At 35.8% G+C, this 15,549-nt stretch overlaps 1 protein-coding gene across 4 annotated transcripts in view; it reads left to right on the forward strand.

The window, feature by feature from the left end:
* EEA1 (early endosome antigen 1) overlaps positions 1-15,549 on the forward strand; it is a 77,756-nt gene that overhangs the window by 40,807 nt on the left and 21,400 nt on the right. For all 4 annotated transcript variants that reach the window (XM_026058451.1, XM_026058452.1, XM_026058453.1 and 1 more), the window contains 9 exons: positions 1,419-1,757; positions 6,666-6,815; positions 7,861-7,980; positions 8,210-8,413; positions 9,026-9,226; positions 9,833-9,946; positions 11,192-11,347; positions 13,311-13,450; positions 14,077-14,407. In XM_026058451.1, the coding sequence (XP_025914236.1) occupies positions 1,419-1,757; positions 6,666-6,815; positions 7,861-7,980; positions 8,210-8,413; positions 9,026-9,226; positions 9,833-9,946; positions 11,192-11,347; positions 13,311-13,450; positions 14,077-14,407 (1,755 nt within the window). The remainder of the gene's footprint in view (positions 1-1,418; positions 1,758-6,665; positions 6,816-7,860; positions 7,981-8,209; positions 8,414-9,025; positions 9,227-9,832; positions 9,947-11,191; positions 11,348-13,310; positions 13,451-14,076; positions 14,408-15,549) is intronic.

Genomic DNA, 15,549 nt, shown 5'->3' on the forward strand with positions numbered 1-15,549 from the left:
CTAGGAATCCTGTTGTTCCAAACCTGCAGAACTGTCTAATGTTTTGATACATATGTTTTGATACTGAGTATCCACATTTTTCAACCTGCCATCTGCAGAAGTGTTTTTTTTTTAAATATATATAATTGAAAGGGTCACTGGAGAATGTAGTAGCCCCTGAAACTGTAGGACGAACATGAGTATTTAAAAGATGTGCATAGTAATGCTCTGCTGAGATAGATATCAATAAGATATACAGCAAGAAATGGGACCTGATTTCAAGAAGCTAGAAAGAATGACCTGAGTTGGACGATGACTAGGGCCTCCTGGCAGCTGTATTTCTGTGTTTAAAGAACTGCCACCGGAAAATTGAAATGGCCCTCATAGCATCTCTATCCTACTTGGAAGTCTCTAAAATTCAGGTTAATGCCTCAAATAACCTTGGGGAAGACATAAACTTTCTTAAACTATATTTTGTTCATTAAGATATTTTATTTCTATTTCAGTATAATTTTGATTAGTTCATGAAATTTGATCATAGCATTATGTGATAGCTCAAAATTGTCTGTAAAGAACTTTCTTCCATTTTTTTGGCTGGGTGTATAAAATTGATGGTAAGATATTTACTTGCAATATTTGATGTTAATGCAGTAAGAGAAATCTGAGACTCAAGGAAGCTTATGCCTTTCCTTTAGGGAATCATAATTTTTGGTGTTTTCATACTCAAAACAACCATTGAACTGACTTATATACAGGAAATTAGATGGTATGAATTAAAGTATAAAAACATTTTCTTGTAAATTGAAGGTTAAATCATGAGTTTTTCATTCTGTGATTTATCAACATCACAAAAGTTATTCATTTTTGCAGATTCTCTTCCATAATTCTCTGCCATAATTTGGATAGCAGATCATGCTGCAAGTATGGCAAACTAGGGCAAAATTAGGATACTTTTGAAAATGAGCCAGCTGGATGACTGCACGGAATTAGACAGGAATTAAACCATACATGTTATTGTTTAGGGAATTTTATGAAGGACAGGGATACTTTAAACCATTTTCTGTGTGTTAAAATCTCAAATTACTATTTCCCCCTTTCCCCTAATACTCCTGCAATAACCTCGAATCTGAACTTTCAGGAGAATCTAATTAGTCTTCAAGATATGGGAACAGAGTGTATGTAGTTTTCTAACTAAGAGCAAGTGGCTTATGAGACTGTGAAAAACAGTATTTTCAGTTGAAACTGTGCATTGTCTGGTCTCCAGAATTAACATCTGTAATATGAAATAGAAATCAACATTTCTTTTAATGCCATTTTGGAGAGACTACTCGTGAGAGAGTCCTTCACTATTTTGGATCAGCACTTGAAGAAATTTGAACAATACATTGAACAGATCTAAGCAAAATTGCAATTAAATTGCTGTGTAACTCCCTTTTTAGAGCCTGACAGAGAAGCTGCTGAAGAAAGAACTGGATTACACGCAGCTAGAAGAAAAACACAATGAAGTATCTGTGAGTAAAAAGAACGTGCAGGCAAGCTTTCACCAGAAGGACCTGGACTGCCAACAGCTTCAGGCCAAGCTGTCTGGATCTGAAGCCTCCATGCAGAGATTACAGACAGAGCTAGGTGAGAAGGCAGAAGCAAACCAAAAACTTAAAGAAGAATTGTCAGAAGTAGAGACAAAGTGTCAGCATCTCAAGGCAGAGTGCAAACAGCTCCAGCAGCAGAGGGAGGAAAAAGAACAGCATGGCCTGCAACTCCAAAGTGAGCTCAGTCAGGTAAGGTTCCTCAATTTTACATCTGTTTTCTTTTTTTACTTTCTCTTTCTCTATGCTTTTCCTTGCAAGAGCACTTCCTTACTGAAGGGGAGTATACAAATAGCTAATTGGTATTTAAATAAATATAAGACAGTCTTCCCAACTCTGAAGAAAATGAAATATAATCACATTATCTCATTACAGAAGTAAAAAAAGAACATGTAGAGAGAAGAGGCTGTGATAAGAGTGCAGAAGCTCATTGGGATCTGTATATTGTTATACCTAAATCCTTTAATAGGCCCAAACCCTTATCAGGGGCAAATTGGTACAGTCATAGCTACTTTGACACAATCACACTTGGTGAGATTTAGAATTCAACCACCTTCTGCATTTTCATTTCTGGGAATGCTAATGCCCTTTAATGTCTGCATCCATCTGTCTATCCGTCTATCTATCTATCTGTAGTATAACTCCCCCTTTTCTGAAATGGATACTAGTCTTACTAATTCTGTTCTAACATAGAACTTTTCTGTCAAAAAATCTTTGTACAAATAGCTTTCACTTTATGCAGATTAATGTTTAATAAGCCCACATAAACTTTGTAGCTTTTTTCTCGTGTTCTGAGAGTTTGAGATTTACTTTTGTGTGTGTGTGTGTGTGTGAATAAATAAGCCTTTAGCTGATCTGAGACTTGTTTCTTGTCCACCTTCCTTCTCATGCATAACTGTTTTGTTAAATGAACTCTTCCTTCATATTGCAGTTTTTCCCCTCCCCTACTTTTGTTGATGTATTTCCAGAAATAAGTAAAGTGCTGTCAAATGACAGTGCAACCCAGAATACTGAGTTTCTGTGACAAATACTGTAACAGACAACTCATCCTCAACTGCTTAAAATTTTTGGAGGGCCTTCACCAATAAGAAGTCAGCAAGGTTATTTATTCTGGTTCAGTAGGGTAGCTGAAGCCCTTAAGAGTTGAGGATATGAAAAAACAAGTTCAGGTAGAGTATGAAAGTAGTTTCATTCCTAGTAGTAATCTCATTATTCCATAGGAAATTTAAAAGAAGTGAAAACCTTCTCATTTGCCTTAGATCTGAATATGCTTGGCTTCCTTTAAAACTGAATAGTGAATAGAGAATTCTGAATGTGAAAAGCAAGATTAATATGATGTCTTAATATTGCTTCCCTTGTGTCTTTCCCCAAGCATATTCTGTTTATATTGCTTATTGCTATTAGTACACTGAGAGCATACTGTCCCCCAGCAGTTCACATGTTGTTTTCCTGTTGAGTACAATGAGTTACAGAAGTAGGATTTTCATTTAACATTGATCAGATTGACTTCTAAGGCTAATTGAACTCTGTTTTTTTTCTGGCATCTTGGGGAGTAATATGTGAGACTGGAGAAATGTTTGTGTGTGAGGAATCATGTTGAGTTCTAAAACAGGAAAAAACCCCTGATTTCTGTTACTATGACATACTTTACTAATCCTTTGCTGTAAGTTTATCATTTGAAAGTGAGCATGCCTCAATTTTGAACCCCTTGTCAAAGTCTGAAATAGATTTTGTAGCAAGCTATGCATTGGAAGAATTATGGCTTGGCAGGACTCTGTGTATGTATGTATTACACCTCCAAAATGTCTTTCCCTCTCTCATCAGTCTTCTAAGAGGGGAAGAAAAAAAAAGTTATTTTAGTTGTCTGCTTAGGAGTTGGTAAAACTGCCTCAATCTGCCTAGGCAACAAGTATGCAGGTTTCTGAAGCACAGCCAAGAAGCTCAGCTGAAATCTGGCTTCAGATTTGGAGGGCGTTTTTGGGAAGGATTTTGAGGGTGGGAAGATGAAGAGGAGGGTGTGTGAGTCATTCATTGCTGCATGAATTCCAAGGAGAGGAAAAGCAAAACATCTCCAGTGATACCTTCGGAAAGGAATTCAGTCTCAGCAAGAAAACCTGCACAAACTGCTGATTCTCAGGTTGCATTTTAGAATTGTATCGTAAAAGAGTAGTGGATTAAAAAATACAAAACCCTTTACATATGGGGTAAAATTAAAAAAATGAAACCAAGCAAAAACTTCTCTTCCTATTTCTCCTTCCAACCAAGCATTCAGTTACTGTTGTCATGAAAAGATAAAATTTCTTGTTCATTTAATACTTTAATGGAATTATCTGTTTATGGATATATTTCAGTAGCTCATGTTGACATAATGAATTGCTGTGTTTGTGAAGGTAGATGCAGAGCAAGCTTATAAGTAAGCTTGCAAGCTTACTGTCTAAGTAATGATAAGAAAGCTGATCCAGTAGCTTTAATGAATGCAAATTTGTATTTTGCTTCTACTCTGAGGAATAGGAAGAGGTGAGATGAAGATTCTTCTGCAAAGATTAAACAATTTTTCAGTGATATGTGCACCTCTGTGGACTGGTCGAGTTTGTATAAATTGGAATTTAGGGTGACTGAAGGAAGTGCTCTTCATCATGGAACTATAGAAGGAAGTTTCAATGACTGATGTTGGTTCTAAGACAGTATAGGGAAGAGGGTTACGCGCACACATGCACGTGTGCATGCACCAATTAACCCCTTCAGTCTTGAAGAAATGTTATCTCCCAGTAAATACTGTTGTTGTTGAGAAACTTCGCACCTACTTGATCGTAACTTTTAAAATCTAAATATACTTTTTTCTGAATATCTAAAAACTCTAATATTGGTATTCTGTAATATATGTTAATCCTAGATTTTATGGTTTTGTTGACTTAAAGTCCATCTTAAGGTCCTTCAAAAAATATTTAACTTTAGATCCCCATGAATGTCGTTGAACACACATTATGTGCTTTGCTTTTGTAAATGTATTTTTAGTGAAACTAAAGCAGAATATGCTATAACATAAGTATTTTGCTTACAAGTGTTTCACAGGAAAAAAAAATGGTCAGACTTTACAGGTACCTATATAAATTTTTATAAATGATCTGTTAGAGATTATTAATTAATGGTTATTAGCTATAATTTTTTGTGGAGATCTGTAGTTTTGTAACTTTGCATATAACTGTGGCCAGTAACAATGTAAAACATGCAATGGTATCCATAACTTAGCATGTTTAAGATGTCTGCTAACTTATTATTGCAAAATATTTATTAGTGTATCTGTAATAAGAGTGACTTTTGAAAATGCTATGTTTGTTGATTTCTACCTTCCCAAATATTCTCTCCCAGTTTCAGCAAGACCATAAATTCTGTAGTTATCTCTTGTTGCACCCTTTCTTTATTAGATTTTTTTTTTTCTCAGCTCTTGTTCATGTTTTTAGGGAGGAAGTATTAATAATTCAGTGGTTACTGCAGGGAAGAAAACAAATGTTCTTGCTTAATGGTATGGTCTTTTCCTACTCCCTGTCCTCCTTCTTTTTCTACGACCGCACAGTTAACGGTCAGTGTCTCAGCCACATGCAGAACTTCTCATTCACACTGTATGTGGTTGTGGACATGTAAAGGAATAATTCAGCCTGGTTTGCTAAGAAAATAAGGCAGAGATGCATTTGTTTCCCTGTCCCCGTCCCCTGCAACTCTTGCATTGTTTGATAACTTCAGCCAATTTTAACAGATAGTCAAAAAGTCTTCAACATTAGGTCCTTCGGCATTAGGTTTCTGTGGGAATAGGCAGCTGTCTAAAAGAGAGACACTCGCATCCATGTCTTCTGCCCCATCACACACGCTCCTGGGGAGCAAGATGTAGTGTTATCAACAGCAGTATTCCTTTTTCAGTCCTGCTAGTCTGCCAGCTGGTGTGCATATATGGCCAGCCAGTCAGCAAGTGGATAGCTTGCAGTGAGCAGCAAGATCATACTGCATTCTGCCTAGGTAGTACTAGGAATTTGAGGAAATTGTGGAAAAGCCTTAGGAGTATCATAGAGAGGACCTGAAGGAACAAGGTGAATGATTTCAAGGTCGCAGACATAAATCCGTAGGATTTCTGTTCCAAGCTTCGTTATGTATCAAGCTTCATGAATTCTGATACCTGTTGAGAGTTCTTGCTGTGCTGTAAGATCTGATTCAGTCCCTGTGTTTGTATTAACTGGAAAGTTCATGTGTGTATCCTTCCGTTTGATAATGTAGAAGTAAGCAGGAGGTAACTCAGAACCTATAGCGACAGTTTCAGAGGGAAGAAAAGCTGACTTTATAGAGTTTTTTTTTTTATATAAGGGTGAATTGTAAAAGCTCATCCATGCACTTAGAAGATAGCACATCATTGCTTTTGATGCCTGAAAAAATTCTAAGGCAGGCTTGTGTCCAGCTAGAAGAGCGCACCACCCTACTTGCCCTCTGCTGTAGAAGATGCTGGAGTATAAGCCACCAAACTTACTGTGCACCCTATAGAGAGAGAGAGTTCATACCTTTGTCCCCTCTGCAGAGAAGGGATGCCGTTAGTGTACCTACAGCAAGCTAAAAATAACACTCTTACTAGCCTAGCAATGCAGAACATCATATTGGTGGAGCTAGTGGAGCAGGTAAGGGCATGGTGTTTGGGACACTGCATCTACAGGACTGAGGGTGCGCTCTTGCGTTCTGTGTAAGATGAGATTGTTCTAAGCATTGCTATTTTACATGTTATTCTTATGTTTTGGGAAGGATTGCCCTATTTGTCTTTCTGTTAAATCTCTATAATCATACTGAAGAGCTTCTGTAGATAAATGAGGATGTTTCTGGGTTGTTCTTACCTACTTTTTTAAATATTTGTTCATGCTTGTGCAGTTGACACTGTTTAACATGATTTGCCTCTCTGAGGTATATTGTATACATAAAGAATTCCTGAATTCATGTAATTGTTTTATTCTTGGTTAAAAAAAAAAAATTCATGTTAAACATTTTATAATTCACATAGTGTGTCTAAAATACAGTGTTGTTGCCTAAAGAATGACTGATAAAACAGATGATTATTTTTTTTTGCAGTTGCACAATAAACTTCTAGAGACAGAGCGCCAGCTAGGGGAAGCACACGGTCGGCTTAAGGAACAGAGACAACTATCTAGTGAAAAACTGATGGACAGAGAACAGCAAGTGGCTGATCTGCAATTAAAACTTTCTCGTGCTGAAGAGCAGGTAGGTTTTTTTATGCAGACTCTACTTTTTAGTGGTTCTGATAGTAGCCTGTATATACATTCATTGTGATGTTGAGGTTTATAAAGTTTGTCCTTACAGGAATTTCATTTGACTGATACTGTTAAAATCTGGCAAAACTGTCAAAATCTGCCTAAATGCCACTTGCATTGCAGATTTTATAAGGCTAAAGAACTTATACATGCATCAGAGGAGCAAAGAGTGTTCTTGGTGTGTTACAGATGAATAAAAGATTACTTGCACTTAAGAACTTTGTCTAAGGATCTTATAATGGAAGAAGACTTAGGTGCACCTAAGCCAATACAAGTGAAATTTTGTGTGTAGATATTCTTGTGAGATAAAGCTCCACGTGCAGGAAAAAAGTGAACATAGCACAACAGTTGGTCATTCATAGTTAATAAACTGTAGGGTGGAAGGGTATAAAACACTTGTTTTACTAATTTTTAATTGTCAAGTTTTTATTTATTTTAATGAGCATCTTGTATATATTGCTGGTTTACTGCTACCTCTATGGGGATTGGCCAAATATCTGAGTGGTATGTTTTCAAAGCTTTAAACCTTTTCTATAGCTAATTTGCAAAGCTTTGACCAGTATTACTTGCACAAAATGCAATAAAAGGGGAGAGACTGCTAATCCAAAGTTGCTGCTAGAACTTCTAATAATAAAAATAATGATGATAATAATTTTGTTTTAAGGGTATCTATGTTATCAGTTATGTTATGTCCTAACAACTCTTGGAAGAAAAACGTACTAAAATTCCTTTACCTGTTAGAGTTTTGAGAACTAAAAATACATATGTCTGATTCTGCTTTTATAGTATCTTGCTTGTGATATAGAATCTCACCTATTAATAGTATAAGAATGCTTTGGTTAGATTTTGATTCTTTAACTAGCATCACACACACTTATATCAATTTTCAAATACTCATGCTTAGTTTAGAATCTTTTAGCACTAGAATAAACATTAAATGCTATTGAAAATTTGAACAACGTTTGTTTGTTTGTTTGTTTTTGTTATTTTTGAAGCTAAAGGAAAAAGTGGCAAATTCCACTGAATTACAGCATCAGTTAGATAAAGCAAAACAGCAGCACCAGGAACAGCAGACACTTCAACAAAACACTACAGCAAAACTACGAGAAGCCCAGGTAACTTTGTTATTATGTATCCTCATGTAAATGTGTATGTCAGCAGCTCATTATTTTCAGTGCATTACTTGGTAGAGGTGACTTGCATGTTTTTATAGTAGTTTCAATAAATTAATAAATAAATCTAGAACAGAATATACCGTGTTTAATACATTTATCCAACGTTTTATGCATTAGGAATAACTTCTAAGGTCCATATAATTAAGGAAGCTATTATGCGATTTTCTAGAATGATTTGGAGCAAGTACTACGACAAATTGGAGATAAGGACCAAAAAATTCAAAATCTTGAGGCCTTGCTTCAAAAGAGTAAGGAAAACATCTCCTTGCTAGAAAAGGAAAGAGAGGACTTGTATGCGAAAATTCAAGCTGGTGAAGGAGAAACTGCAGTTCTTAACCAGCTACAAGAGAAAAATCATGCGTTGCAAATACAGGTAAGAGCTCAGAGACCTGCTTCTGTTCTCTTATTCTCATTATTGCATCTTATTTCCCTAGTTCATGTCTAATTAGATATGCCATTAATCCTTCCTGTACTCTGCTGTTTCTTTGATACTTCTTAAAGTATCTTGCTGTAAATTTCACAGGATTTGTGTTTTCATGACTGACTTGCTATCAGCAAAGAGGAAGAAATTCCTAGATGTTTCCTATGATATGTACATATGATAATAATATAAATGCCTAAGAAATATATTTTGCATGTATATATGTTTGTTTCTCTTCTTTGAGAAAGAGGTTTAATTCCTGCCTTAAACACCAAAATTCAGTTCAACCTACATCTGATACCTCCTTAATAGCTTGGTTTTGTGACAGTAAAGCCAAATTGGCCAATCCCTTTTGCTTTCATTTTGAACTGGTAACCGATTTAAGCTTTGGTATTGTGCAAAGTATAGCTTTATTGTGATAGGTCAGAAAGAAAAATGTAATAGTTGATCAGCGTCGGGACTCCAAAGCCATGATAAGACACCCTGAAATTCAAAAGATATATGACTTGTCTGGACATAAAGTTCCTGTCTTCTCTTCTAATTACCTCCTTTTTTTATCTGCAGGTAACTCAGCTGACAGAGAAGCTGAAGAATCAGTCAGAAAGTCATAAACAAGCCCAAGAGAATCTGCATGAGCAAGTGCAGGAGCAAAAGGCACATCTAAGGGCTGCTCAAGACCGTGTGCTCTCACTGGAATCAAACATCACTGAACTAAATAGCCAGCTAAATGAAAGCAAAGAGAAAGTATCGCAACTTGATATACAGGTAATTGAACTTTGTATTCTCTGGTCATGAAAAACTCCGCATATGGTAAACGATAGTAAAAAAAACCCAGAAAAATAGTAAACTGCAGCAGCCAACAACCTCTGAATATTGCCTGTATTCACCAACACTATTCATACCTGCTTTCTAAATTTTGCTTGTTGGGTTTTTCGGAGGGGAGGAGGATTGCAAGATAGAAACAGAGAAAGATGGCACACATGTGGAAGCATATTTTTGTTTTTTATTGATCTTCTGCTTTTAATAATTTTGGAGGGCCTCAAATGTACATGTTTGACATTATCCAGGTGTGCCTGTCTGTGGATGCAATGAGCTTATCCTGTTGTTCCTTGTTTGTAAATGAAAATATTTTCCTGGACTAGAAGATGAGTGGGACTGGGTTTTGTAGCTCAATATAAAAACTAGCTGTGCTCTCATATCCTGGTATTTTTTTCCTGTTTCCTAAAGCATGAGAATTTGTTTCTTCCTTTTTATAATCTAGCATGTGAAAATTACTGGTAGTAACTATTAAACTTACTGATTAGTATAAAAATGAATTAAAATCAGCTGCAGTAAAATAGACATTTTAGCCAAGTAAAAATTTTCTTTCAGGTAAAAGCGAAGACTGAATTGCTACTTTCAGCAGAGGCATCAAAAGCTGCTCAGAGAGCAGATCTTCAGAATCATTTGGACACTGCCCAACATGCACTGCAAGATAAGCAACAGGTATTGCAAACTTAATGCTTCTAGGTTACCTAAAAAGCAAACAAACAAGCAAAAACCCTTAAAACCCCCCTAAGATTAGTCTATTCACAAACTAAATAAACGTACATGAATTTGCATTTGGAAATCATAATTTAGCATATTTTAATCATAATTTAGCATATTTTAACTACATGATATATCTTTGACTCTTTTTGCTGCGATCTGGACCAGACAGATTCTGCAGTGTAAAGAATTTACTTTTGAATCCACTCCTTATCGCAGAATTAGGATTCAGAATCTAAGCTGTCATATCAGGATATAATTTTTTTCTAAACTATATGTTATGAATAAAAGTTTATAGAATGCACTGTGAGTGTAAGTGAAAACTCTTAACTTGAATTGCATACTCAGATAAATTCAAAATAAGATGCTTTTATTCTGAAATAATTTTGTGTGCAAACTGACACAGAAACCAGAAGAGTCTTGTTAAAACTTCCTGGCTGTGTGTGCTTTAACCCTAGTGAAGCATTCCACTGGGTGCTGAGTTGAATATTTGCATTGCTAAAATCAGTGCTACTGTCATCTTAGTGGAAACATCCAGCAGGTCTGAACTTAGCAGTAACATTCCAACCTGAAAAATGGTGCTATAAATAGCAAACGACTTCTTTTTTTGCAACTATTTTATGGTTTAATAATTAATTAAACCAGCTTGCTTGGAGTACAAGGGACTTTGATGTAACTGTCACGTTAGTGGTTGCTAGCTGAATGTGTTCATTTCTCTTGTGGAAATTACGTTGTTTTGTGTTGAACCAAATGCTTTGAAATAATCTTGGGACGTGGAGATTTGGCTGTTCCCATGGTATTGGCTTTCCTGTTTGGTAGCACTTGAAGACAGCAAAATTTTTCCCTAAGGCTTTGTAGTGTTACTTTCAAGCTATTGCTGTATTAACTGCAGGATCTTATGCGTTTGTTATAGCAAACTTCTCTTCCATTTATAACTTGAAAGGAATTTGTTAAGATGTAGCCTACAGTGTGTGAAATTTGAGAGGAGTATTGAGACTTTAAAAGAAGTTTTGTCAGCTTCTATTTGTGAGTGTTTGTTTTCCACTCTCACTTTCCTTGCTCTGAAAAAAAAAAAGAAGCATTATTTTCCTTTTTAATTTTGAACACATTAGATCATTTAAAATCTATATTATTCTGAGGATGTTAGTCATTTTTGGAAGTTATTTAAAAACTAACAACCGTCTCATTTGTGTTTTACCTCAGGAGTTAAATAAGGTCAGCGTTCAGTTGGATCAGGTTACAGCTAAGCTGAATGACAAGCAGGAGTACTGTGCTCAGCTGGAAGCCAATATCAAAGAGTACAAAGAGCAACATCTTAATTTAGAACAGAAAGCTGAAGAGCTGGAGGGACAGTTTAAGGTTTGTATTGAACACAGAATCTGAGCTTACTGAAACCGATGTTCTCCACTGTTTGATAGTATTTGATAAAAGCTGTGCTCAAATTACAGGCGGAAGAATTATATCAATACCACTTTTGTAAGTTATTTTTCTTTTTCATCAGTGTTTCCCTTTAATCCTCTTCTCTTCTTCCATGCTAGCATATTACACTAAGAAGACAGGCTTAGGAAATTGCCCCTATAACATCATTTTCCTGTATGTGTACTTCTACCAACCTCTATGCTATCTGTCGAGTATTACAAGAGGAAACATTAATACTTCCTGAAATCAGAGCCCTCATGGTTTGAGCTTATATACTTTACAGGTAGTGCCAGGGAATATGTGTTAACATCAGTTAGGTCAAGTTAACATGACCTGTGTGTTTTAATTTATTTCTAAAACCTTTCAATAGGCTTTTCTATGGAATCTTTTTTTATCATGTTTTCATGCAAGAGAAATATTTTTCATCTGACTTGACCTTAAGTTTTCCATTCGGTTTCTGGAATTAGTTTTTCTATGATAGTATACATAATAGTGGCAGTTTTGCAGAATCTATTGATGTTCTGAGATGCTAATATTCTCAGTTAAGGATATAAATTTGTATTAATGCTTCAGTGTTTTTTAAATTTGGGCTTTAATCTTTGTTCAGTATTTATTCAGCATTCTGGGTCTTCAAAATTCACAATACATAAAACCATATGATACAGAGCTCTTAGCAATGCAGAATTGGTTTTGCAGGATTGTGCGTTATGAGGGAGATGAGAAATCTTTGTGCTTCATGAGTGAGTTGGGTGTTTTTCTTACCTTATGTAATCTGTAGTAGAGAAGCAAAGTTTTCTTCCCGTATGAAGTTTTAAATTCAACACCATTAAAAGAATAAAGCAGTTGTACATTTGCATTATTAGCAGTTATTTTGTGCTTTCATCTCTTTCTTATTTGCACAGTGTTTTTCCTGCCCACTCTTCATTCCTGTTTTCATTATTTTCATCCTTCTGCTAGAGCTTTGCAAGCAACCAGCAGACATGAGTGCTTAGGAGAATTGCACTGTTTGCTGGCACAAGATTTTTGTGAGGTGCCTGGGAGCTCCAGTGTGAATCTGAGCAGGGTTGTTGATACTGTCAACAGGAATGCAATTCTGGGTGAAAACCTTGGCATCATCACCATTCTTTGGGGTTATTCCAGCTGAATGCATGGTATTTCAAACAAACAAAAAAGCACTCAGGTGTTCCCTGGGAGAGACTTATGTGTTTCATTTTATGGCCACTGCACGACTGCGGAAGTGCACATAGAACAGCCAGTGTGTTGATGAGTCTAAGCAGTGCCCATTTGCTGAAGACTCCTGTGTTCTTTAATATCCCATGCAAGTGAACAAGTTACCTTTCTAAAAAAAAGAAAAAATATTGCAGACATTTATAGAATCCCTTTAAAGCTGTAGTTCATGTCTTCCTTTTTTGTTTTATTATAAAGAACGGTGAAGTTCTTGGGGTATGTAAATCAGTAGTCCTGATTTGAAACTGTTGTGACTATATTGGCCTATTCTGTGGCAACTGAGAATCCAGCCCTAAAGCTGAGCACTGGGTATGGCTTTTTTGTATAGCTATTTGGAATAGGATTTTTAAAGATTTCTGCATTTTTATTTATTACTTTGCAGTTAAAATGGCTGCTTGGCATTTAATTTAAGGATGATTTCAGAATGTTTCACCAAAATAGTTCACTTCTGGGGAAACAACAGAATTGCAGAAACTAAATAATGAAAGGCAAATAGCAAAGTTAGTGAAATACATAGACAGTGTTTGAAAACTGTTACTGCTTTCTACAGCAAAGATTTCTTCCACAGGCTTGCAAAGACTTCTCCTCATAGACTGGGTGACTTCTGTTTTTTATTGTTGTTTTTGCATTGTTGGTTGTGTTATGATATCTCTGGCTTTTTATTTTCCTTTCTCAGAAATTTGAAGCCGACATTCTTGATGCTAAAGCAAGCAAAGAACAAGCTCTTCAAGAGTTACAGAAGCAGCGACAGCAGTCTACAGAATTGGGCCTCCGAACAGCAGAACTGAATAAACAACTTGAAGCAGAAAGAGAGGCGTATGCGTTTCCTATTTGATAGTACTTTTCAGAGAAAGTCAGACTTTAAACTAGAATGTTTGGACTAGAATTGAAATGTTCTTCACTCTTACGATTTCTTAAAACTTTAGATAGAAGTCATGTCCTCCTCCTGCTAGGGGAACTGAGTTATATTCTACCTGTTTTCTTGCGCTTTATCTGCCACATAGGTACCAGACTCCATCTGTCCCATCCTCTCACATGTATCACTGACGGCTGGGATTTAATACGCACCTCTTCAGTTTTTTCACTGTTCAGGTTTTCAGCTAAATATCTAAGCAGTTTTATACACTCAGGTTCATCTCTAAATATCTTTAGTTTTGTAACTTTCAAAGGCTAATTTGCAATTTACGTATAAGCAGCAAAGAGATAGTTTCTGTTCCTAATATTTGAGGAAGAAAAATGCATCTCAAAATGGTCTTTAGAATTCTTGGTATGTCTTCATTGGAGAGATAAGATGTTGAGATGTTCTAGGTGAAAAAGGTATGCTTTGAATCAGTTGTACAGTTAATATGTTAAATAATAGAGACATTCAATCATACAAAAGAACCTATGAAGAAGAATTTTAAAAATATTTTGTTTTCCTCTGTTTTACTTTGTATTTCCAGTGCGTCTAGTGCTAAATTGGAGTTACAGAAGAAATCTGAGGCCCTTGAACAAGCAAAAAAGCAAATTTCAAAGCAAGAGGAAGAAAAGAGCAGCCTCAAACAAGATCTTGAGAAATCAAATCAAGATACAAGTAAACAGCTCAAGGAATTGGATTGTAAAGTGCAAGCAGCGACATCAGAGCTCCAACAAATGAAATTAGAGAAGAATATTCTATTAAAGGACCTTACGGTTACCAAAGAAAAGCTCTCAAAAAGTTCTGAATCCTTTAGAAAAAGAAAGGAAGAATTAGAAAAAGAAATACAAAAAGGAAAAACAGCTGTGGCAGAATTGGTTAGTTATTTCTTTCATTAGACAGTAGGTTTAGCATATTTACACTCTGATAAGATGACTTTGCTTTCTGTCTGGAAACTCCTAGTACTCTACATATGATGATGCTTGCATGGAAATTAATTGCCTTAAGAAAAAACAATCTGCAGTTTTTTGTTGTTCGTACGTGCATTCTAACTTAGATTTTTGTCTAGATGTTTTTAGTACTAAACAGGAGTTCGTATCAGACAATGGGATCCCCTTTTCTCCTCTGCATGCCTTTGGTGTGGTGAAGAAAACCAAAGAGAGATGGGTGGTGAAACAGTTTGACAGGAAATGTCCCCTTTTAAAAATATGTCAGCCTTGTAAAGCAAAACAAAACATAGTCATAAACCTTTGCTAAAGTGCCACCATATTGAAGAAAGCATTGTTTTTCTGCGACCATTTTAATTTCCTTTCTAGAATCTCTTATGTAGAACGTTCCTGTGCACTTGTCTAGACATAATGGAAGGCTGCTTACTGCAGTTAGCATAATAGTATCTCTCCTTTGGGGAGGTGACTGACTTAAAGTATTTTAACTAGAATTACTTGAGTTTCAGAGAGGTCTCACAGTGGTGGTGTAGCAATGAATGCTTGACTAGAGCCATCTGTTACAGTAATAAGAATGAACTCTTACTAGATTTAAAATACACTTTTTTCCTTCCTCTTTTGCTGTGGAAGTAATATGACTGAGTACCACACAAATATATTTTATACAAGTTATCTTATACAAGTTTTCTTATATCTCTACATCAGACATTGTCAGGGTATTTTTCTCATTCCCTTCCTATCTTACATCTGACCATTTCCCAGAACCCATGCATAGCTCTTTTATTCTGCTCTAAAAAAATTCTGCTCCTAGTTAAAAACAATATTTTTCCTTTACTCTTTCACCTTTTTAAGATAAGCCTTTTTGTTTGCTTTACTTAGTTACTGCTGTTTAAATATTTATGTTCCTTCTAAAAACTTGAAGGTTATTCTCCCCAATTTAGACTTGAAGATAAGAGTCTAGATTCTGCTTCTAATTCTGTAGTCAGTTAGAGGCTCACCATTGACTTAAGTGTGTAGGATTTGGGCTTAAAATGTAGTTGGATTTGCGTGCAATTCCTGCAAATGTACTTGTTCCT

This window comes from Apteryx rowi, unplaced genomic scaffold (genome assembly GCF_003343035.1).
Source record: "Apteryx rowi isolate R43461 unplaced genomic scaffold, aptRow1 scaffold_147, whole genome shotgun sequence".
In the NCBI taxonomy this organism is placed as follows: Eukaryota; Metazoa; Chordata; class Aves; order Apterygiformes; family Apterygidae; genus Apteryx; species Apteryx rowi.